Source organism: Mus caroli, unplaced genomic scaffold (genome assembly GCF_978045245.1).
Source record: "Mus caroli unplaced genomic scaffold, Mus_caroli_1 scaffold_1, whole genome shotgun sequence".
NCBI lineage: Eukaryota > Metazoa > Chordata > Mammalia > Rodentia > Muridae > Mus > Mus caroli.
The window spans coordinates 115063829-115088873 of NW_028227256.1; the positions used below are offsets into that span (position 1 = coordinate 115063829).

The following is a 25045-nucleotide window of genomic DNA, read 5'->3' on the forward strand; positions in this document are numbered from 1 at the left end:
GCAGTAAGTAGAGTACTTGCCCAGCATGCCCTTGTTCTGTCCACAGCTCCTCGTACTATGGCATGGTAGTGTACAGCTGTCATCCTGGTACTCCAGGGATGGAGTCAGGAAAACCAGAGGTTCACAGTCGTCACATATAGCAAGTTCAGTACCAAGCCGAGGCTCTGTCTGCAAGATGAAGAGACAGTTTTCAGGGGCCTCTGTGCACATGCAAAGCCCAAGTCTCTGTGCATCCTTACTGCAGTGACAGCACATTTGTGTTTTCGTGTGCGGAAATTCTCCTGTCTGCCTTCTCCTCACCGTGTGATTTTCCTGCATGTGTGTGAAGTTTCCCTAACGTCTCATGAACTGTTTAACAGTACAGACTTATTTGCACACTGTTTGGAATTGGTTTTGTTCTACAAATCACCTAACAGTACCTTCATTTGTTTGAAACAGATTGTTTCATATGGTGCTTAAATCAGGAAAGTGTGTTTTATCATAGCACATCATCAGTAATGATGTTTCTCGGGTGTGGTTGAGAGTGCGCCAGCCACCTGGGGTCTGGGGTAGAGAGGCTGAGAGATAGTCTGCTAACAGTCTGTGATGATCAGGAGAGGAAATGGTGTCTGGTGCTTTTCTAAATGAATGCATTTAGAAAGGTGGAAAAAGAATTTTTTATTCCACAAAGAATATTCTTAGTTTTTAATTTGACCCTATATCATGGAAAGTATTCCAAAGACTTTACCGTAATCCTAAATATTATAGTCTCTGAAAAGATGTCTTACAGTATAGTCAGTTAAAATAAAAATGAAATAGAAACTATAAATAGTTTTGCATAATTTTTTTCTTTCTCTTGACTCGTAGAAATTAACAAGAAATGGCAATTGGTATTTACCAGAAGCATCTTTCAGCTTAGTTTGAGGGTTTTTTTTTTCCTTTGTTGTTGTTTAAGACAGATTCTCTCTCTCTGCTCATTTGACCTGCCTGGACCACACTGTGTAGACCAGGTTGCGGGCACTCAGAAATTGGCCTCTGCCCCTCTGCCTCTGCGCTGAGATAAAAGGCAGGCACCACCACACCCAGCTTCAGCGATTCTAAGTCAGTCTCCTCACTGATTCCCGAGTCTTTGGTCTTTAAGCTATGGCTAAGCCACAGCCTTAGGAGCACAGTGCTTGAGGGAAAGTTCCTGTCTCTTGTTTTAGATTGCTTTCCCATGGCCACCGTCACTGCAAGTGCCCCTGCGTTATCACTCAGTTAATAAAATTTTTTCCCAAAGGAAACAGAGTGCACTTTTGTCTATCTCAGTATCCAGTTTGTTCCCTCTAAGTCTTTGTTCTGCTTCTTAGGCATAAAAGAAGACATTTTTCATGTGTATTTAAAATTTCTAATTTAGAGCCAACTGCAGTGGGGTAGAATGTCCCAAGATAAACCCAACAGTGGTTTGTCTGGAAACTTCCTCTTCCCAGGGTGCACTGCCAGCTTGCCCACTTCTCACTAGAGTGAGAACAATCTTAAACATTTAATATTTTTATTACTATATAATGTGATATTATTAATATTCTTCTACTTCCCAGCTTCCTTCCTCCTGCTAGACAGCAAAGGAAATGTGTCATCCAAGGCCAGGGCATTACAACAGAAGCAAGGACTATTCCAGATTGAAGTCAGGTTCTCTGTGCTTGTGACCTCTCTGGTGGCGTGGTGCACACTTGTCACTTAGCCATCCATTCCTTTTCTAGGCAGCACAGATTGTGCTCATCTCTCTGTTTGAACTGAACACGCCTGAATTTACCATGTTACTTGGTGCCTTGCCAAAAACATTCCAGGATGGTGCCACCAAACTCCTGCATAACCACCTCAAGAACTCCAGTAACACCGGTGTGGTAAGTGCCCGCTCATGGTTTGATCATGACCTCCAAGGGACCCTCACCCAGCCACCAGGCTGAGTGACAGCCAGCTTCCTTGTCCTCTCTTAACAAGCTTTGAGCCTGCGAGATTGGGGTCCTTTCTGATCCTGGCTTCTGCTCCAGAAGTAAATGGATTTGGCACTCTTGTGGGTAAGGTTGTAAAGTCACTCAAATATTTACCAAGTTGTTTTATTATTCCTTCATTGCTGGAATCGTAGTTATTTTATTCCTGTAGTGACAGAATTACTTAATTGTATCTCTTAGCAGAGCTATTATTTGTTCCTTTCCCAATGCACTGACCAGAGGAACTGAAGAGAGGATATGTCCTGGGTGACATTTCCAGTGTTGTTCAGTCGTCATGACGCTGGGGGGGGGGGGGAGTGGCAGGAGTAGGGGGCAGCTGGTCACACTGCATCTGCAGTTAAGGAGCAGAGAGTAGTGGTCACTTGCTGATGCTCAACTCATTTTGTTCCTTCTATTCTGCCTGGCACTCTAACCCTTGGGATGACAATGCCGGAATTCAGGGTGGGTCTTCCCACCTTAATTAATCCAGTCTTTATTTATTTTTTTGGTTTGGTTTTTCGAAACAGGGTTTCTCTGTATAGCCTTGGCTGTCCTGGAACTCACTTTGTAGACCAGGCTGGCCTCGAACTCAGAAATCCGCCTGCCTCTGCCTCCCGAGTGCTGGGATTAAAGGCGTGCGCCACCACGCCCGGCTCCAATTAATCCAGTCTTGATAGTCTCTTGCCAACTTGTCCACTGATTGGTCTTTTACGTGATTCTGGGTTTTGTCAGATTAGTAGTATTAGTCACCATAAACTGACAGTGCCATTAAGCTTCAAGAGTTCCTGCAGAACAGTTATCTGTTGACACAACTTGCAGTAGGGTTGGGGTGGGGCAGGGATTGTCATTGTGGACAGACCCCATGCATTTACTTACACGTGGGTTAAGAGACAAAGGGAAGGGTGCTTGGACTTTCAAAAAAACCTTTGGATAATGGTGCCTACACTCCTTTGCCCCAGGGATCTCCAAGCAATACAATTGGCCGGACACCTTCCCGCCACCCCAGCAGCAGGACCAGCCCCCTGACCTCACCCACCAACTGTTCCCATGGGGGACTATCTCCAAGGTAAGCTCATTCCACAGAAGTGAAAAATGAAAATGCCCCATCTTTTGCAGCCTGCTTAGACTTAAGCTGAAAGCAGAGTCTAGGACAGGGGTATGGGCTCCCTCCTCCCGCCACTTGTAACTGTGGAGTCTTTGTCAGTTAACTCCTGCACCACAGTGAGTAGTTTGTGCTTCATGTTCTCTGTAGTTCTGCTAGCTCTAAACACTGAGCCAAATACCTCATAGATGTAAACACTGAAGGTCACATGGATTCTTGAGGAAGCCCTTCAGCTGTCCTCTAAAACGTAGAGAACTATAATGGTATTATTGAGTTAGCAATAGACCCTTTAGAGTCTGCACCAAGCCTGGGGTAGTTTTCCAGTCAGTTTACTACTCCAGACCTGCCTGTGTCCTATTTAAAGCAGATGCTGCTCTGCAAAGACAGTGGCTGGGGACTTGCACATCATGACGTTCAGCATGTACAGACTCCTGTTCGTCTGGGGGCCTAGCTTCTTACTTGTTAGTTTTATTTTTGTTTTTGAGCTGTCTGCTAAGTAGTCCTAGTTGGCTTGGAACTTTCCATATATAGCTTGTCTCGCTCGGCCTCTAGGCTCCTGAGATGGCAGTCAAATATCACCATGCCCAACAGTAGGGTGACTACACAGGAGAGGTGTCTCAAGGCTTCTTAGACCTCAGAGTGGTGGCTCTATGAAGCCACAAAATATTCTGGATCACCAAGGACCTCAAGTGCTATATTTTATCTATGAGAAGTCAAGGTCTTTGAGCTATAAAAATATGCCAAATATACCCTTTCCTGATATATTTTTCTGCTGAAAGGATGTCCACATTTATTTTTGGTTTTGCCTTTTGTTTTGAGACAGGGTCTCATTTAGTCCAGGCTGACTCAAACTACATAGCAGAGGATAACACTGGACTCAAGATCCTATGCCCTCACTCCTTCTCTCCCCCCACCCCCAGTGATGGGAATTGCAGGCATGTAAGATCAAGCCTAGCACACTGGTGCTTTTAAATACAGTGGATTCCTTTCTTACCACTAGCATCCTCTTCAGACACCAGTTACTCAATGTCATGGGACAAAGACAATCTGTACTTCGGGAAAGCATGTGTTCTATAAGCTGTTACCGCACCTTGCTGTCTTTGAATGCTTTGTATGGGCTGTATTATCAAGTAATATCTATAATATCAGATCCATACTTGATCTGTAGTATCAAGCATGATGTTATATCTCCAGATTTGATCTGTGTTGTTAGAGTTGCAGCATGTTAGAATCAGACAGACACTGATGAGAGACACTCTGCCCTTCCAGTGATTGACTGCTAAGATCACTGAGGTACATGGTTTAGCCTGAGTGAGTCATCAGGGTGCAGTACAGACAGTGAAAACTTTATGGAGAATGCATGTTCTCTATAAATTAATGCTTTGTCTCAGCATGATGCTTTGTATTCTTAATTAGGAAGCCTGTTCTTCCATAGTGTGTAGTTCGTATATCTTTCAGCTATTGCATTGTTAGGTAATGAGAAAAGATAATACCTCAAATTAAGTGTTTTACTACTTTGATACTAGGTTAAAAAACTGGCTAGAAATTAATCTTTGCAGGTTTCCAAAACATTAAAAATGTTCATTAATTCTTAACCATAGCTTTAAAAAAAAAAACTCTTAGGAGAAAGAAATGAAGAGATTTGTTTTCAATATTGGAAGTTCTGGCCATGACCAGAATATATATTCTCATGGCCATGTCTTCTTTAGTGAATTACTCAGTTAATGTAGTTTTAGGTTAAACACAAGAGTTGAGTAGCTTGCACATCTCTCAAGGGGTAATAAACGTCACCTCTGCCATGTTTCTAAGCCAAGCATGATCTTCAATGGAAAAAAAATAGAAGAAGACTGGCTGTTTGGTTGGGTTTGTTCGTTTGTTTTTTAGTTCTGCACATCAAGATGAACTAGGATTTTTGTTTTAATCCAAAGTTCTGTAATTTGATCACGGTGATAATAAAGGACTGTTTAAAAGTAGTAATAGCTCTAATTTGATGGTAGCTTTAGATTTCCCTGGTGAGAAAGTTCTTTTTATCGACCCAGTAGTATCATGTCATTACTGATTGGTGCGTGAGAGAGGGGTGACTGCCAGCTATTCCCAACTAATGAGCAGGTATGACCCGATATCTGAGTGGAGATTATCATTTAACACTTAATTATATTTTACAATTTTGTGGTAGAGAAGAATTGCAGTGGCAAGTATCTCAGATCTTGCTGCAGTCTGCTCTGTGTTCCTGATGAGCATGTCCCAGAACAGAATGGAACTGCATGGTCACCTCTGAGTGCACTGGCAAAGCTGCCCCTCAGATGGCTCTTGTGTTTCTCCTGGCTAGGTGAGGTAGCATCTCTAGACCATGGCAAGTGTTCATATCAAGCCCCGCCCACATGTGGAACCACACTTGGGTACCACCCCTGTTCCCTCTCTGCTTACCCCCAGCCTGAATGTGGCTTGAAAAGGGCTTTAGATCCTGTACCACAATGACCTCTCATCTCCAGGCTGTATTTTCCCTACCAAGTGGGTTCTGTGCCCCTCCTCAGGGATGCTAACACCCAGGGACACCAGCTGTGAGAACTGTGTTGGTGGCACTGAAGGTGGTGATGGCTCAATTGGTAAACCACTTGCCTTCCAAGCATGAGGACTTGAGTTCAATCCTCAGAACCCAGTTTTTAAAAAATGTAAAAGGCTAGGCACTTCTATTCCCAGCAGTAATGAGATAAGAGGTGAACACTAATCCCCAGACCATGCATGCAAGCCAACCTACCTAGCTTAGCCTACTTGGTAAAGTTCCTGGGTACTTGGACGTCTTGTTTCATTAAAAATAGAAGGCACCTGAGCAGCCCCTGAGGTTGTGGTCTGACCTCCATACAAACACATACAAACTGCTGCAGCAGGCAGGATGCTGTGGGCTCTGCCCTGTGTTCTCAAGACTTGTGGAAGGAGTTAGAACTTCCCTGGGGGCCTCGCAAGCCCAGGTCAGTTACTGACACTGTGGCAAGCAATTGGATAGCTGTGTTCCCAGGTGCGTTTGTTTCCTATGGGTGATACAGAAGCAGAGGAATGCCATTTCATGTCTGTAGTTTATTTTCTCCTCTGAGCTGGCCAGCTGAGACTTACTGCCTTCATTACCCACCCTCCAGTGGTACTCTGTCTTCTGAACTCTAACTAGATCCCCAGCTCAGCAGCACTGTCTGCTGCCCCATAGTCCCCACACTATAGAGCACCTCAACTGTCCCACTTGAATTAAGTCTGGAGAGTACTACCTCCAGTTCTTTCTGAAATGACTCAGGTACCACATTAGCATCCTTGGTTTCCAGTGCTTCCAATGTATGTACAGCCCAGGCAGACAGTACGCCCTCTCACAGGCATGTACATGGCTACTTTCGGGGTCTCCGTTGACTTTGGGTTGTTTTAGTTTTTGTTTTTTTTGTTTTTTCTTATCCAGATACAGTGTTTCTCCATGTAGCCTTGGATGTCCTGGAACTTACTCTGTAGACCAAGCTAGCCTCTAGCTCAGATCTCTCAGTAGACAGAGAGATCTGTCTACTTCCTGAGTGCTCTGCCAAATTTGTGTATTATTTTTTTTTTTAATGTAGAACTCTGTCTGCACATACACCTACATGCCAGAAGAGGGCATCAGATCCCTTTATAGATGGTCCTAAGCTACCATGTGGTTGCTGGGAATTGGACTCAGGACCTCTGGAAGAGCAGCCAGTGTTCTTAACTGCTGAGCCATCTTACCAGTCAACCTCAGTTGATCAATGCTGTCAGCTTAGCCTATGGTTGGGGAAGAAAAAATAAAAACTGAGAAGCAAACTGTAAAATGAACCTGTTCTTTTTTTCCCTCCATGTACAAAGTACTAAATTTTGCTCCAGCTGATTTTATAAGTTTGTCAGAAAAGAGGAATTCTAAAGAAACTCCAATGGAGCATCTTCCTCCTCCCCTCCCCCTTGTATCTATGTTTTTCTCTCTCTGATTTTCCTCTTCTGATCACTGCAGTCGGTTGTGGGGTTGGAGTGCCGACGGGCTATCGAAGCCCCCACCTCCCTTTTCTCAGCCTAACTCCATTCCCACCGCTCCCTCCCACAAGACTCTCAGGCGCTCTTACTCTCCCAGGTAACATGCTACCTGTTAAATTTGTTCAAGATGTCACAATATTATTGTGTTCCCAATATTGCCCTGGGTCTTTTAGAAAGCCTCTGAGCTCCTCTGGTGAGATTCCTGCCTCCATTTAAACTTGCAGGAATGGAGCCTGGGTGAGACAGGTGAGCAGGGACAGGCTTGGGAGCCAGGCAGCTGCTCTAAGAGACAGTGACCCTTTAACCATCTAACCATTTATTCTCATGGGCTGTTTGTCCTAGCATAGCAGTCAGGACCCATCATGATGTCCAGGTAGACCGAGGTGGGTGCAGTTTCCTTAATGTGAGTCCCAGGTGCAGAAGTGCTGTGAGACTGTGCTTTCCACAAGTCACTGTCCCTACTGTGAAATCACAAATACTGTTTCACAGCAACCAGACAGAAAGCCCTGAGAGGCGTTTGCTTTTTACTGCAGTGATGAGACAGCCTGAGGAGGAAAGGCTTTACTTCAGCTTACAGTTTGTAGTCTGTCTTCCAGAGAAATCAGGGAGGGAACTGAAGCGGTCGATAGCCATGGAGGAGTGCTGCTTACTGGCTTGCTCAGCCTGATTTCTTACACCACTCAGGCCTAAGACATGAGACCACCCACAGTGGGGTGGTGGGCTCCCACGTTAATCATTGGTCAAGCAAATGCCCTACAAGCCATGTGATGGAAACATTTTCCCAGCTGAGGTTCTTCTTCCCAGATATATCTAGCTCAAGTCAGGTTAACAAAAACAAAAAAAGCAGGCTAGGTTGTGTCATTGTCCTATCTCCCTAAAAATGCCCTTCAGCCCTACCTAGGGCTGAAGCTGGTTTCATGGCAGAGCTCCTATTCTTTCGCTACACCTGGTGTTCTTAGCCCTCAAATGACAGAAAAGAAAGGTCCCCAAAACAGACTTCCTCTCTCCCCATTGGTTTCTTTTTGTCATTCTGACCCAGTGACCCTACCCACCTGCCATCTGGTTCTCCACAGGGTAGTCACTGGGCTACATTAGGGTGACATGACCTGCCCTTAGGTCAATGGCTGCTGGTTGACTGAGTTACTCTTCCTAATCTAAGACTCATAGCGAAGTCCCTTCATGTCTAATTGGAAAGTTTACAGGTGATCAAAGCTTGGGCTTTAACCTAAACAGTTATGTCTAGGGATTGTGTCCAGGCTAAAATGGGGCGCTCTGTGTCACATGCAGATTCACCTCACCAGCCTCTGCACAATCTTCATGTGACACCCCTCAAGTCTCAGGGTTGGGGGCTAGAGAGGAGCACTTACTGTTTTAGTCCAAGCACCTCCATCAGAGGGCTCACAAATGCCTGTAACTTTAGCTCTAAAGAGCTGACACCACTTCTGGCCTCTGAGTGCCTATGCAAACACATGTCCATACAAACACAAAAACAAAAGATAAACATTTTAAAAAAGTAGATTTAGGGTTGTTTGTCCAACCCACTTTGTGATGACAGCCTTCCTGGGAAACTCTTTCCTAAGTGAAGGCTTAAAGGGTATTGATCTGAAAAAAAGGCAAACAGTAGACAGCATCAAGCCTAAAGGGGGATGATGCCAGTCACTAGAGAACAGTCATCTCTCGCACCCAGAGCTCATGATTTCAGCTTCATTCTAAGGGTGCTTGAAGAAGAAACCTTAGGGATTGGACACACGCTGTTGCCGATGTGACAGCTGGAGTTGTGTTATTCCTGGAAAGTGACAAAGGGGACAACAGCTGGCAGAGCCTTTACTTTCCTCTTCTCACAAGAGGCCACTGTGATAGGGCAACCATTAGAACTAGAGCGAAATATTTTAAAGGAGTTTGGGTTGAAAATCATGGGGTGAATTTATCTGAAAGCCAACATTCTCTGAAGCAACACATTGAAAATAATATTGTGACATCCCTTAAAGACTGAACGTTCCTCCAGACCACCTCTCATCCATCAATCACTCTTTCAATTTTTTTTTCTTTTGCATGGGCTATGCTGTTATCTTTGGTTGTTGTGATTTAAAGTATTTAAGGCATTCTTTTACATTATTCATATATATATACACACACATATATATATGTGTGTGTGTATATATATATAATTTGAGTCATAATACTCAGTCTCTATATATATATAATAGTGTACTGGTCAGATGTATAAACACTCGTGTGTAGAAGCTGGTGTTGCAGAGTACCTAGGACAGAGACATGGAACATTCTCTCTAGTCATACTTTAAGTAGTTCTATAGAGTTGCCTTGGGGACAACCTGTGAACTCCAGATGCCTGGAACCCTGAGTACTGTTCTGTGTATTTTTAATTTAACTTCTCATGGGTATGCACATTGGGTTGCAGCTGCAGAAGTATTCAGGGATCATGTTTCTTTTTGTTAGGTTTCAAGGCCAGTTGAGTTGGCGTGTGTTGTTGGAACTCTCCTAATACAGCTGATATGTGCTTTCTTCCATTTATCAGGAAAGATGGGTTCTGTCTGGACCAGTTTTGCGGTGTTAAGTGTATAGCTTCCATCCATGAGAGTGAGCTCAGGGTTTTTGCTGTAGCCAGCATTATAAAATACTTAGATCATTGCACCCTCCAGTGGGCAGAGATCTGGCTAGTCCTATGACACTCTCCAAGGGAGGAACTTAGTAAATTCTGGTTGTTTTTAACTTAGAGGAAATGTATTTCTTGTGCAATGCATGGCTTGGCAGTGTTGCCATTAGGAAGAGATCTCACCAGTGGACACCTTGTTACTTCAGTTCTCACTTTGTTAAAGAACTAATTATGCTGTTGCTAGGTTCTGCACAGCAAGGATTGTTGGAGTGCACCCAGCTCCTTGGCTAGCTCAGGACTTTCTATAAGCCTCTAGCATCTTGTCTTTTCTTGAATACAGTATTAGTTACTTTTCTATTGCTGTGATAAAATAGAAGACTTCATTTGGGCTTATGGTTTCAGAGGATCATGACAGAGAGGCATAGCAGCATGTGGCAGGCATGACGCAGGAAGCTGAGCTTTAGCTATGAGCATGAATCCAAGTGAACAAACTGGGCCGAGACCACAAACACTCAAAGCCTAGCCCAAGTGATGTGCTTCCTTCAACAAGGGCTCACCTCCTGAACCCTCAAACAGTGCCACCAACTGGGGACCAAATGGTCAGATATCAGAGCCTGTGTGTGACATTCTCATTCAAACTACTAAATTCCACTCCCTGACCACCATATAATGATACAAAATGTTTTTAGCCCAATTTCAAAGTTCCCATAGTCTTTTCAGTCTAAAGCCCAGTCTCTTTTCAGACTGTAGGCAATCTCTTAATTATAACTCCCTGTAAAATCAAAGGGCAACTTACGTATTTCCAGCGTATAATGGCACAGAAAGGACATTACCATTTTAGAAGGAAAGGATGGGGTATGATCAGGAATTACTGGACCAACACAAGACTGAAACCTGGCAGAGCAAATGCTGAATCCTCTAGCTCTAAGTTCAGGGTAAGGGGCTTTCATTTCAAAGGGGTCAGATTTGTCTGCCCCTCCAGCTTTGCTGCCTGTGACGGCTCTCTCTTCCTTAGACTGGTTCTCCTTCCTGCGTACAGCTTTACTTGGCAGGTATCTCATGGCTCTGGGATCTCCAACATCTTGAAGTCTCCTCTGTGGACAGACTTCACTTTCACAGCTTCACAAAATAGCCTCTCATAGTCGCTTGCCCTCTCTGGGATTCCCCACCACACATTGTCTCTCTGAAACTGAAGGAAGAATCTTTCCCTCTTGCATCTTTCATGCCTGCCAAGCCAGTACCACATGGACAGCCCTACCCAGGTCAGCACCGCAGTGCATCTAAAGTTTAGCTGGTGGTGTTGCCTGGGGGCACCTTCCCGTGTTACTGTGCACAGCAGGCCTGTCTATCTGCTGGTCTGTGAGCAGCCTCTGTGAGCACAAGTCTTGGCTACTGCATGGAGCTTCTCAGTACTCTTCTCTCCACAGTGTAGTTTCTGTTTCTCTCTACCCCATTTGCTCTTTCTCCTTGAAGACTGTTTCTGTAACAACCATGCTACAGATTCAGTGTTACCCTGTCTTGAAATTTCCTGCACCAAACACATTAGTCCATTGCTTTTAAATTTAGCCTCAGGCAAGTTCTTAGGACTAGAGCAGCCAGATTCTTTCCCAAAATATCACAGGACCATTTCTAGCCCCGTCCTAATACTGTTGCCCTCTGAAACCTCTTGACCTGGGCCTCTGCAGTCAACATTGCTCTCAGCACCTGCTGTCTTCTGGGTTCCTACAGGATGGGTCTTCTGAGAGCAGTTAATCACTTCTCTAGCTCAGAGTTACAAAGTCTTCCACACACTAGCATAGCCAGGTTCTTCAGAGCAGTAGCCCGGTCTCTAGTACCAACTTCTGTGGTAACATTCTTCTTTTGCTATGATGGAACACCATGACCAAGGCAGCATCTGGAAGAAGGTTTATTTGGGTTTACAGTTCCTGAGGGTAAGTGTGCATCATGGTGGGAGGCACAAAGTAGCAGACATGGCGGCAGGAAGAGGAAGTGGAGAGCTCACATCTTCAAAAGCAAGGATGATGCAGAGAGAGCTTAGACATACTTCCTCCTGGTACCCACACCCCAAACAGTGCCACCAACTAGGGACCAAGTATTGAGATGTCAGCACCCGTAGGAGACAGTCTCACTTAAACTACTCCAAATGCTTTCTCAAAGCAAGCAGTGTTTAAGCTAAGCTGGTTTTGTTTTGTTTTGTTTTCCAAACTCTCCTTAGTTGATTGTCCCTCCATGCTTTGCTGTCATTCCTGTCTACCCATCCTGGGCTTTTTTTTTTTTTAAATGGCTCAGGAAAGGTGTGGGTGTTTTTTTCTCATGACACTCTGTTGAGCGCCCTTTTCATACATCTAAAGACCACTTGTTGACAAACTGCAGGACACCACAAGGCTGTTCTCCTTTTTTAAAAGTGTTTCTGCTTCATGGTGTATTATTATTAGTGTCTCAAAGGATAGCAGTTAGCATCACTTTTCCATAGAGGACAAGTATTATTTCTAAAAGTGTTTTTGGATGTTCATTCAGGAAGGTGGCTCATCTCTTTAAGATCTACCTTAAAAAAATCTGGTGTTCCCAGCAAGCTCCTGGGTTAGACCACACGGGACTTGGAGCCCCAGGTGCTGTGTGAGGATAGGTCTGATTTTGAATCCCAAGCTGGTGTTTTTTGACATAGGGCCTTGATTGTTTCTCTGGATTGGATTCTGGTGTGCCTGCCCGGCTCTTGTGAAGTGGTTTGCTTTGCTCCTCAGAAGTGTCTAATTCTAGCTTATTTCCATGTGCCTGCTCCGCTAGAGTTTGTACATTTGAGACCAGTAACAACTAAAGTAGCTTTTTTTTCATCTTCAAGATAAGAAAGTTCCTTCCACCATCATCCCTGTGCACATCCAGTCACCTCGTCACTCCTGCGTTCTCTCACCCTCGTGCTTTTGTTCTCTCTGGTCCCCGGGGGCTGGTGTACTGTCTGGGGCTGGCTGTGACATGGAAGATGGCCAGTGGCAGTGCCCTGACAAGAGCTGTCCCCTTTTGTTCCAGTTAACCGAAACCCAAGTATAATTAGTCCTACTCTAAACTATCAATCAGCTAGGCCTGTGTTCTGGTTTTATGCACATACCTCAGTTTTCAAAAGAATACATTTTTTTTTTTAAATTATAGCATGCTGGACTATGATACAGAGAACCTGAACTCTGAAGAAATCTATAGCTCTTTGCGTGGAGTTACAGAAGCCATTGAAAAGTTCAGCTTCCGAAGCCAGGAGGATCTAAATGAGCCAATCAAACGAGATGGCAAGAAGGATTGTGATATTGTGAGTATCCCGGGCCAGGGGATGGCTGGCTAGCAGTTAAGTGGCAGCAACTAGAGACTTTCCCCCACTCAACTCCCTGGAGACAGTGTGTTCTGTTCTGGTGTTAAAATAATAGTAATTTTAAAAGCCTAAGGCAGTTGTAGAACATTTCAGAAGAGTGGTTCTCAGCTTCTGTTCCTTTGTCTTGGGCATGATTTCATATCTGTAATGCCCCTAAAGTACTTGCCACTCAAGCATGACAGCCTGACTCCTCTCCCCAGAACCACATTAAAAAAAAAAAAAGTTTGGTGCGGGTTGGTTGTGGTGAATGAAGTCCCAGCACTCTAGAGGAAGAGGCAGGTGGATGTCTGTGACTTAGAGGCCAGTCCCGTCTCCAGAGTGGGTTCCAGGATGGCTGGAACTACACAGAGAAACCCTACCTGGAAAAACAAAAACAAACTAACTAAAAAGCTTGGCATGCTGGGATGTCTGAAGGCCAACTCCAGGAGCCACGGGTCCTGGAGCAGTGGGTCACCAGAGGCCATCCTGCTTCCCAGATAGTTAACTTACAATTCATAGCTGTAGCAAAGTTAGTTAGGAAGTAGCAAGAAAAATAATCTTAAGGTTGGAGGTCTCCACAATATGAGGAATGTTTTAAAGGGTTGCAGCATTAGGAAGGTTGAGAACCCCTGCACTAGACAGAAAGAAGTTAGCAGTGGGTCCAGCAATCTCCTGGGCACCTGAGTCAGGCTGCTGTGATCTGGTCTGAGAAGGAGAAGGAAGTGAGCAAGCAGGCAGCAGTCTGTTCATAACATCATGGACTTAGCTGTGGGTGGGTGTGGATGGCAGGGCCCAGGGTCAACTGAGCAAACTGATCAGTGGTGTTGGGAGCTTAGGTCAGTGGCTGAGACCAGAGTAGAGACTTGAGAGGCATTGGAATGATGGGAGGGGGGCCAGGGCCGAGGTCATACTTCATATGTTTAACAAGGACAGGAATGCCTTGATGAGAACTGAAAGGAGTAACTTGACAGGAGAGAGTAAAGAAAATGAGGGTTGAGAAACCTCATACTTCCAAGGGCCCCATGACAGAGGGGAAGGAACAGGTGTCAGGGATGCAGGGACAGAGAGAGAGGGGGTTAGAGTGAGACACTAACATACCATACACCCTTCAGTTCCCAGCACCCAAATGAAGCAACTGCCTATAACCCGAGTTCCAGGGGAGCTGATGTCTTCTTTTGTCTCCCAAGGTCTCCTATACATACTTGGTACACATAAACTCACATAGGTGCACACCAACTCACACATACAGAAATTTTAAAAACACAATGTAGTCATCCCTCATTACCTGCAATTCTGCAGTGCCTGAGTCCCCTGTATCCTCAAGTGTACTCAGACTGTCACTAGATGGCATAGCACCTATTAGAACGTTATAACAGAAATGCTATGTGGTTGTTACACCGCCATTTAGTAAACAGTGATAAGAGTAGTTGGCTCATCAAGTAAAAGACAGTGACCTAACGCGACCTAAGTTTGACCCCTGGAACTCACTTGCTGGAGGGAAAGAACCAACTCTCACAAGTTGTCCTCTGACCTCCACATGTGAATGAATAACCCCTCCCCATGGATGGATGGATGGATGGATCCATCTATAGATAGATGTTTTAGTGAAAAGTTATTAGATTTACTGTATGTCTCTGAATGTTCTATGTGCCTCTGTGTGTGTGTATGTGAACTACATGTGTGCCTGGGTCCCACAGAGTTCAGAAGACTGTGTCAGATTCCCTGGAAGTGGAGTCATGAATGCTTATAAGGCACCACATGAATGCTGTGAGCCACTTGGATCCTCTGGAAAAGCAACAAATGCTCTTAACTACTGAGCTATCTCTCTGCCCCCCTCCCCCAACCCCCATTAAAAAAAAAAAAGTTTAAGATCATAGTCTATACACATTTAGTTTGGATACCAGCCTTTTAATGAATATTCTGGTACATATTTGATTGACTCCACTGAGAAGGAGCCCGTGTATATGAAGAGCTGACTGTATTTCAGGGAGGGGCTATTTATTAGACAACATTGCCAGAAGATGACTGACATAGGAGCAAATGGCAGAGGTGGGGCTGGGTGTGGTTCAGCACTAGAGCACTTGCTTAGCATCTTGAGGCCTGGGTTCAATTCCCAGGACCATGTTTGTGCACAGAGATCAGATCACGGTCCAGTGCCCTAAGTACCAATGGCACTGTCCTAGTTTGCTTTTCTGTTGATATGATACATATTAACAAAACAACTTGGGAAGTGGCTAGCTAGGTTTTTGTCGACTTGACATAATCTAGCATCATTAGGGAAGAGGGGACCTCAACTGAGAAAATGCTCTCCCCAGACTGGCCTATGGTACATTTTCTTGATTGCTGATTGATATGGGAAGATCCAACTCACTGTGGGCAATGCCCCCTGTCTTAGTCAGGGTTTCTATTCCTGCACAAACATCATGACCAAGAAGCAAGTTGGGGAGTAAAGGGTTTATTTGGCTTACACTTCCATGCTGCTGTTCATCACCAAAGGAAGTCAGGTCTGGAACTCAAGCAGGTCAGGGAGCAGGAGCTGATGCAGAGGCCATGGAGGGATGTTCTTTACTGGCTTGCCTCCCCTGGCTTGCTCAGCCTACTCCCTTATAGAACCCAAGACTACCAGCCCAGGGATGGTCCCACCCACAAGGGGCCTTTTCCCCTTGATCACTAATTGAGAAAATGCCTTACAGTTGTATCTCATGGAGGCATTTCCTCAACTGAAGCTCCTTTCTCTGTGATAACTCCAGCTGTGTCAAGTTGACACAAAAATAGCCAGTACACCCCCCGCCCCCCACCTGGGCTTATGGCTCTGGATACTCTAAGAAAGCAGGCTAGGTAAGCCTTAGAGAGACAGCCAGTAAGCAGTGTTTCTCTGTGACATCTACTAGTTCCTGTCTCTGTGTTCCTGCCCAGAGTTCCTACCCTGACATCTTTTGGTGACAGAGTGTGACCTGAGAGTTGTAAGCTGAAATATCCCAGGCTGTTTTGGCCATGGTCCTTTCTTACAGTAACAGAAACCCTAATTAAGACAGGGAGGAAAAGGTTTATTTCACCAGCAGCAATGGTTAAGGGAAGCCAAGACAAGAAACTGGAAGCAAAAACTGGAGCAGAGACCACAGATGCCCAGTTTACTGGATTCTTCCCCCATGGCTTGCTTGCTTGCTTTTTATTTTTGTTGTTGTTATTGTTTGTTTTGTTCTGGTTTTTTGTTTGTTTGTTTGTTTTTGTTTCTTGAGAAGGGGTTTCTAGATATAACAGCACTGGCTGTCCTAGAACTCATTCTGTAGACCAGGCTGGCCTCTAACTTAGAGATCCACCCATCTCTGCTTTCTGAATGCTGGGATTAAAGGCATGTACCACCACTGCTCAGCCCCATGACTGTCTTTCACAACCCAGGACTACCTGCTCAGGGTGGCACCACCTCTTCAATCAAATCAAGAAAATGTCTACAGACTTGCCCACAGGCCAATCTAATGGAGCCACTTCCTCAACTGAGGGTCCTTCCTCCCATGTGATGCTAATTGGTGACAAGTTGACAAACACAAACTAGTACAGACACATTTTCAGTTAAGAGCCAGTGTATCTGTTCTTAAACTGCACAGGCAGGCCTAGCTTGCATAGAAGCAATTATCAACCTTTTTCAAAAGGTTGCAGATAATATTGAAACATGCTACTTTGTAGAAAAATATTGTTCTTTTCTTTTGCTGAGCTCTTTACTTAGAATAAATTACTGGTAAAGTTGACACTCACTCTTGTTAAATATAGTCTTATTGACTTCCAGACCATTGCATTCATCTCACAAAGCACCTGCATTGCACTGCTGCATTACAATCTCTCTTACATTCAGTGTCATAATGTCTACAGAAAGGAAACTGGATCAGATGCCTGGTCCCTGAACCTCTGTAATTGCTTAACATTTTTTCCCCAGAATTTTTAACACTGGCATTTCTTGTATGAACCATCACCCATCATCCACTTTATTAAAGCATGAGTAAAAAAAGTTACATATGATCGCCACAGAACTTTATCTATGCATAAATTGCTTATTACAGTGAGGAAAACAGAATGTCAACTGTATGTCTCCTGGAATTCCCATCTTTGCAAAATCTACAGGTAGAGAAGGACAGAGAAATACACATAAAGAAGTAAGATTGGAGGCTGACCAGGTGGCTCAGAGGACAAGAATACTTACTGCTCAGTTCAGTCCCTGAAACACAAAGGTGGGGAGAGAAAGGACTCCGTGAAGTTGTCTTCTGACCGCAACACCATGTGCACACACACACACACATACAGACATGCTCATGCGGGCATATACATACCCACATTATTATTTTTATTAGCATTACTATTATTACTATTACTCTACTATTGCTACTATTACTAATATTAATTTTCTAAAGAAATAGTTCCATTAAAGTGCTTAGAAAATATAGTTTAATTATGTTTTTAATATGTTTTTTAATTTTAACTTTATTTTTATTTTATTTTCCATGTATGAATGTTTTGCCTGTGTGTATGCTTTGCCCCCACAGAGGCCAGGAGAAGCCATTGGGAATCCTCTAGAGCTAGAGTCATGTGTAGTTGTGAGGTACTCATGCTTGCTGGGAACTGAACCTGGGTCTACTGCAAGAGCAGTTCATGTTCTTAACTGCTGAGCCATCTCTCCAGCCCCTTATAAGTTTCTAAGCACTCTTTAGAAGTGACATTTCATTGTAGCCATGCTGTAGTTTTTAAGAGAGTTACAAAGTCACCCATGAATTATCTACTGCTCAGAACACTGCTATTAAGGTATAGCCTACACCCTTTTAGTCTTATTTTGTGCAGGTCTATCTCTATATTACTTATTTCTGTATCTTAAATGTAGTATTAAATCTTATTTGTAGATGTGAATGAGAAATGCATTCTAGATCTTTTATGAAGTATATTAGTTGCAAGTGTGGGTTCACACAGGTATCTGTAGATAGACCAGCATTTACAGTACCACTAGTCACAGTAGCCAAGGTGAATACAAACCCAGTGGGTGTGTGTATAACCCCAGCAGATGCATGGGTAAAGATGTGACAGACAGTGGTCAAAAGGAAAGAGATCTCTGCTGTGCTGTGACCTAGATGAACTTTAAATAATGCCAAGTGAAATCAGCCACACGCAGAGGGCAGGTATTTGCTTGTTTCCTTATATGAGATGCCTAGATAGACAGGTTTGTAGAGAACACAATCAAGGTTTGTGGGGCAGGGGAGTTGTTATCTATTAGGAGTGGGGTTTTGCAGGGATAATGAGAAAGTTTGGGGTATAGATGGTGTTGATGGTTACACAACATAGTGAATGTATTTAATGTCACTGAAGCATGTGATTATAGATGGTTAAAATGATAGGTTATGTGTATTTACCACAACTTTTAAAAGCATGTAAACATAGAATAAGAGTTGTATCTTGTTAGCAGCACAAATACAGTTTTGTGGGAATCTCCAAATACGTTCTGGATTCCTGGAAGTCATGTCTAGATAGGGAAATAGGCTGCCTATTGCCAACCCAGATTTGTCTACATAATACTGTCATGTAGGGGCTGAACAGGCTCCTGTGCCCAAGGTAAAGGCCTGGTACCATGTCTTACTTTCTATTGCTGTGATAGAACACCATGAACAAAGGCGTGGGAGGAAAAGGCTTGTTTCTGCTTACAGTTCCATGGCACAGTCCATTCCTGAAGGAAGACAGGGCAGGAGCTGGTGCAGAGACCATGGAGGATGCTCCTTACTGACTTGTTCTTCATGGTTTGTTCAGCCTGCTTCCTTATGACACCCAGAGGCGCTAGCCCAGGGGTAGCATCACCTACAGTGGGTGAGGCCCTCTCACATTAATCATTGGTTAAGAAAATGTACCACATTGAGAGCTGGAGAGATGGCTCAGAGGTTAAGAGCACTGACTGCTCTTCTAAAGGTCCTGAGTTCAATTCCCAGCAACCACATGGTGGCTCACAGCCATCCGTAATGAGATCTGACTCCCCTTTCTGGAGTGTCTGAAGACAGCAACAGTGTACTTACATGTAATAAATAAATAAATCTTTAAAAAAAAAAGAAAAAGAAAATGTACCACAGGCTTGCCCACAGGCCAGTCTGCTTAGGGTCATTTTCTCAGTTCCCAAATGATTCTATATTGTGTGGAGTTGACATAGAATTAGCCAGTACTGCAAGACTATCGCCATCAAGCCAGAGACCATTGAGAGACAACTGTTAAGACAAACACAGGAGGAAAAACAAAGTTCAGTACAGATCTCCAGAGAATAGAATAGTGAGTGTGCGTGGGAGATAATCCTATGACTCAAGGTTAGAGGTGATTTTGAGATAATCCGGCTTCACCCCCATGATTATCTCAAAATATGTCCAAACCAAGGGACTGATTTGTAGGTGTTCAGAGAGCATTAGGTTCTGGCTTTTGCCATGGGGGTATTATCAAGTTAACTTTTGAGAAGCCCCTGCTGATGGCATTGGAGCCAGAAGCCACGGAAGTCTGAAGCAGGCTTCTTAGGAATGGACAGTGAAGGATGCACCCTGCGATATCCAAGGGGCTCTTTAGACTACATGGTAGTGATGCTTCAGAAAACTCATGAGTACAGTGAGTCATCAAATAAACAAAGAAAACCAGGCTTAGTATATAAGCAGATGGAGGAATGTTCTATTTGGATAGAAATCGCAATAGCATGGAGCTGGGGAAATGGCCCCATGCATAAGAATACTTGCTGTTCTTCCAGATTTGGTTCCCAACACCCATATCAGGCAACTCACAATTACCTGTAACTCTAAGTCCAGGGAGCAACACCCTCTTCTGGCCTCCATGAACGCTCGCGCTCTCTCTCTCTCTCTCTCCTCTCTCAAAAAGTTTTAAATAAAATTAAATACCAATAGCTGTTCTTTTGTCATCAGCTAGCTTGCAAATGGAAATCTCTGACCCCCTCTAAGAAATTTCTAAGCATCAAAGAAAAAGAGTGGGTTGGGCATGGTAGTACAGACCTTTAATTCCAGCACTTGGGTGACTCTGTGGACCTGAGTTCAAGGCCAGCCAGGACTATATAGTAAGACCCTGTGAAAGAAAGAGAAGGGGAGGAAGAGAGAGGAAAAGGTGAGAGAGACATGAAGAAAGAGGAGGGAGGGAAGGAAGGGTAGAAATGAACAGGTGTGGGAGAAGGTTCTAGATTGACTTTGTGTTGTGTTCTAGGTTTCCCGAGATGGGGGAGCAGCCTCACCTGCCACCGAGGGCCGGGGAGGTAGTGAGATAGAAGGAGGCAGGATGGCTTTGGACAACAAGACCTCCCTGCTCAACACGCAGCCTCCACGTGCCTTTCCGGGGCCAAGAGCACGGGAATACAACCCGTATCCCTACTCTGACACCATCAACACCTATGACAAGACGGCTCTGAAGGAAGCAGTGTTTGACGATGACATGGAGCAGCTCCGAGATGGTCTGTCTTCTTGCCTCCCTACCCACCCCCCCTTTTTTATGCCAGCTAGACTTCTCATTCTGTCATCCCAGCCCTGCGTACTTATCAAACACAAATAGAAATACGGGGCCTTTCCTGGTCCTCTATTTGCTCAAAACTGCTTATTGAGTTCCTGATGTGTAATTAGGCCTAGGAAGGCCCCTGTGAGCAGAAGCCTATGTGGGCTTGCCCTCTGTATGCCTACAGTCTGTCCATGGAGGCTCTGCTACTGGGACTTTGCTGAAATGCTACCTGAGTGGAGTGATTGACCAGGGCGTGCAAATGGGGCATCTTATGCTTGCTCTCTGTAAAGGCCCTGGCCCACACTGTCCCAGCTTAGTCATGAAGGTGAAGTACCACGATAAGGCTTCCTTCTTCCTCAGGGTGCTCCCAGTCTGCCATGCGGTCCCAGACGTTGGAGGCAGGGATCTGACAGTACTTAGTTGCCTTAAATTATGCTCAGCACTAAGCTAAGAACCATTAACTCCTGAGATCAGAGGTGCTTTTTCTCATTTTACAGGTTACAAAGTAGATTCAGAAAGATGAAGATATTTGCTCAAAATATAACATAGGGATGTGTCTGGGATTTTCTGTGAGTTTCACGTCAAGACCTGTATCCAGGGACAGAGAATGTGGCTCAGGGATTGAGTTGTGCTTAGCACTGTAAGGTCCTGGATTCAATCTCCAGGACCAAAGCTAAACCTAAGATCAGTGTCCATCAGTGAGTGAGCTGCAGGTGACCACATATTGGCTTGATGATGTTTGTCCAGCAACTTAAGGTTTTCTTCCTCCACCTCACTCATTCTATTCACTTGCTTTGTTCTAGTGCAACTCCTCGTGATTTTTCTTTCACATTGTACATCTGTTTTACTTGAATAGAGTTTGAATGGAGAATTAAGTGAATCAGAATTCTAAATAATTAACACCTGCCTGAACACTTTCTGTAAGCATGAAATGCTTGGCTTGTCCAGCCAGGAAGGGAGCAAGGAAAGCAAGGCCCACGTCCGCGATGCTGGGTTACAGAGTGAGCACACTGTAGAGGAGCTGCTCTGTTCAAGACCCAAAGGGAATAAAGGAACTGATACTATGGAGTTCTGGACTAGAAGACAGTCCTCCAGATGTCTAGAACTGAAGAGGCCTCAGGGTCAGAAATACTCCTAGAACTGTCTTTTCCCTGGATTTGCCACATGCTGGTCCCTGGAATGAGTCTGGAGTGGCCAGTGTTCATTGCGCTTTCTGCCAGAAGTGGATGATTTCTTTCATTTGCTTGTGGAGTTGCTTCACCACTTCCTTCTCCATTCTTGATCTTGACCAGAGATTAGAATGTCATTTGTTTTTATCCACTACCATGTAAGGAAAAGGAGAAAGGTGGAGTAGCAAGAAAGAATAAGAAGCTGTCCATGTTTTGAGCATCCTTATATCCTTGCCCCCTGATCTCAGAAGCTAAAGAAATATGCAAATATGCCTCAAGAGAGCACTTGTGATGGCTGGTCTCCACTGTTGGTTCCCCATGCTCCCTGTTTAAAGTTGAGTTTTCACAATTGAGGCCTCTTAAATGAATATAGACAGGGAAAAAGGTGCCTCTGAGCCATTAGAAAGAGTTCAAACCCCTGCTGGCAACAGTGCTAGTGGAGGTGAGCAAGCTTTTCAGTCTTGCAAAGTCTAGATGCCTTGATTGGCATCGATTACTATGTTGATTCCAAGGTGTGCACATCCAAGAATGGAGCAGATGTTAGGCAATATAATCGTGACAGTCTTGAGGGAATATGTGGATGGATGTGAGAATGGAAGGGCCTTGGGAGAAGGTTTGCACTGGAATGGGCCTCCTACAGGCAAGAGGCTCTCCACTGGTTAGAGACTGTGGTAGTAGGAGAAAGTTTAGGAAAAGATGAGTCTCAAGTATTTGACTTCTTTTTTTTTTTTTCTCTTTTAATCTCTATGTAAAAATTGAAAGGGAAAAATGGTAAGGAGGGGAGGACTCAGAGGACACTGTGACATAGATTCCTGGCACTCTGTCCTCTCAGCATGGTGAGAATGTTGGAGGTGCACAATGGGAGGCTGGCAGCCATGCAGGGCAGAGGAGGAGGGGAAAGCATAGCAGCTCTCTCTCAGTGGTAGGAAAGAGCATGCCAGGAGCCCTGTGGCCAACATCTGAGGTACCACTGTGTGTCTCCCCAGTGCCCATTGACCACTCGGACCTGGTGGCTGACTTGCTGAAAGAGCTATCTAACCACAACGAGCGTGTGGAGGAGCGGAAGGGCGCACTGCTGGAGCTGCTCAAGATCACCAGGGAGGACAGCCTGGGCGTGTGGGAGGAGCACTTCAAGACCATCCTGCTGCTGCTGCTGGAAACTCTCGGAGACAAAGACGTAGGCACTTCCACAGCCCCTTCCACATGGTGGTGGTGTGATGTCTTTCCTGATCAGGGTTGACCAGCTTTCCTTTGTGGGTTATGTGCCTGGCTTATACCAAATCGAGTATTCATCCGGGTTCCACATAGTTCCAGAGCACTCACTAGCCTACACCAGCCACACCAGCTCACATGTGCAGCCAATGAAACAAACACCTTCCTGAACCTACATACTGTAATACAGAAATTTCCCAAATTAGTGTAGAAGGCGATCTTCCAGAGTGCATCTTCACAACTTTCACTTTTATTTCATGTGAAATAAAGAAATTCAGATGTTTATTTTTTTTAATTTTTAAACTAATTTATTCAATTGTGTGTGTGTGCGCGCATATGTGGACACATACACACACAGATCAGAGGACAATTTGCAAGAGTCACTTTTTGCCTGTGAGTTTTGGGGATTAATCTTAGGTCATTGAATTCAGTGGCAAGCGCCTTTCCCACTAAGCCTTCTTGCCTACCCAGAGGGTATATTTTTTTAAAGGCCTTATTGTGTGCTGCCTTTCAGGAAATTTCATTTGGTTCACCCTGTGCCTGTGTTAGAGTTAATGTTAGCAGGGCAAATGACAGGTTCCAAAACTGTATTAATAGTTATAAAACCAAGCCTTCATTCTGGGACATTTGAATGTCACAGAAGGCTTTGAAGCATGCCTGGGCCGTGACTATTCCTGATTCTCAGTAGCTCACATTGGTGGAAGTGGGTACAGGTGAGGAAGGTCTATTGTGGGTGGCCTATGTGAAGCAGGCCACCAACACAGAATCAAAGGGACAACTGGGATGAAGCATCTTAAGTTGGGTCCACTTTCCACATTGGTTTTGTATGGCCCAGCAGAAACAGCTAGAGCACAGGGCTGGGAGGTGTTCCGAGAAGCTAGCACAGTGAGAGGTCATAGGCCAGACCCAGGGTCACAGTGGTAGCGACTGATGGCAGCAGGAAGCGGGGACGAAGGCAGCAGTGAATGCTGCCTGCCCCGGAATTGCTTTCTCACTCTTGGGATTAAAGATGGGGTTTAGGGATAAGTAAAGATAGTGAACAAAGGGCCCACACCATCTGTTCTTCAAAGTACTGTCTGTGGAGGCAGTTACACTTGGCTGGGCTCCGGGGGGCGATGGGATGATGTCATGCGGAGGGCAGGTGCTTTATGTGTGAGTTTGCACAGTGCACAGTTGAGTGACAAGGAATCAGGATGTGCTTCTTGGCTCTGTTTGCAGTAAACTCTGCTCTCTTCTTGAGATTAGGCGTCTGTTTGAAATGGCTTTCCTCCAGACACATGACTGAAGAGCTTGAAGCCTGTTGTATGGGTGACCTCATCACCCAGAAGGTCAGGAACAAACACGGGTCTCCAGCTGACCTCAGAGAGCTCACAGCTTGGCAGGCCTGTCCATGAAAGGATCGGGTGCTTTGGCCTCATCTCTGTGTTTGTTTTACATAAGGATGACTCAGGAAACCATGCTTCAGGAAGTCTAGAAAGGACAGGGACTGACCATGAACTAGGTGTTCCATCTTCACTTGATCTGCTGCATGGGGCTCATTCTAGAGAAACCCAGGCCAGCCTCTCCAGATGCTGGGTCCTGAAGATGTCACCATGCATCAGTGCCTGTTCTCTTGGAGTTGACTGTCCAGCGAGCCCATGTTGAGTAGACTTGTGGTCCTTGCATTCTGTGGGCCACTATTAAGTGACATTTCTTTTCCTCTCACACCTAGCATTCCATTCGAGCTCTGGCACTGAGAGTTTTACGGGAGATTCTGAGAAACCAGCCAGCAAGATTCAAAAACTATGCAGAACTGACGATCATGAAGACTCTGGAAGCCCACAAAGACTCCCACAAGGAGGTGAGCTAGCCCTGGTGGCCAAGTGCCAGCAGGACTGGGTGGAAGAATGCAGAACCCAAAATGAAATTTCATGCTTATGAGTCTTTTCCTTTTAACTTGGCTTGGGTTGTTTGAGTAAAATTCCTACTGCTGACATTAGAGCTGAGAAACCACACACCTAAAATGCTCACAAAATGCACTTGTGGTTCCCAGGTCCCAGCACCTCTGCAGTCACTGGCCAGTCGCTTGCTGATATGTTGAACCTCTGTGGCTCCCTACTCTGGAGAGGTTAGGTGTGTACAGAATGTAAGGAGCTGTCCTCAAAAAGTGACTCC

General features: G+C 44.8%; 1 protein-coding gene across 33 annotated transcripts in view; it reads left to right on the top strand.

Moving 5' to 3' along the window:
* The window catches only part of Clasp1 (cytoplasmic linker associated protein 1), a 207252-nt gene that overhangs the window by 165433 nt on the left and 16774 nt on the right, over window positions 1-25045 (top strand). For 22 of the 33 annotated variants that reach the window (XM_085840302.1, XM_085840310.1, XM_085840351.1 and 19 more), the window contains 7 exons: window positions 1719-1862; window positions 2909-3015; window positions 7046-7162; window positions 12824-12974; window positions 20226-20469; window positions 22666-22856; window positions 24603-24731. In XM_085840302.1, coding sequence (XP_085696428.1) covers window positions 1719-1862; window positions 2909-3015; window positions 7046-7162; window positions 12824-12974; window positions 20226-20469; window positions 22666-22856; window positions 24603-24731 — 1083 coding nt within the window. The remainder of the gene's footprint in view (window positions 1-1718; window positions 1863-2908; window positions 3016-7045; window positions 7163-12823; window positions 12975-20225; window positions 20470-22665; window positions 22857-24602; window positions 24732-25045) is intronic. The other 11 variants (XM_085840420.1, XM_085840503.1, XM_085840471.1 and 8 more) reach the window with 1 other exon arrangement.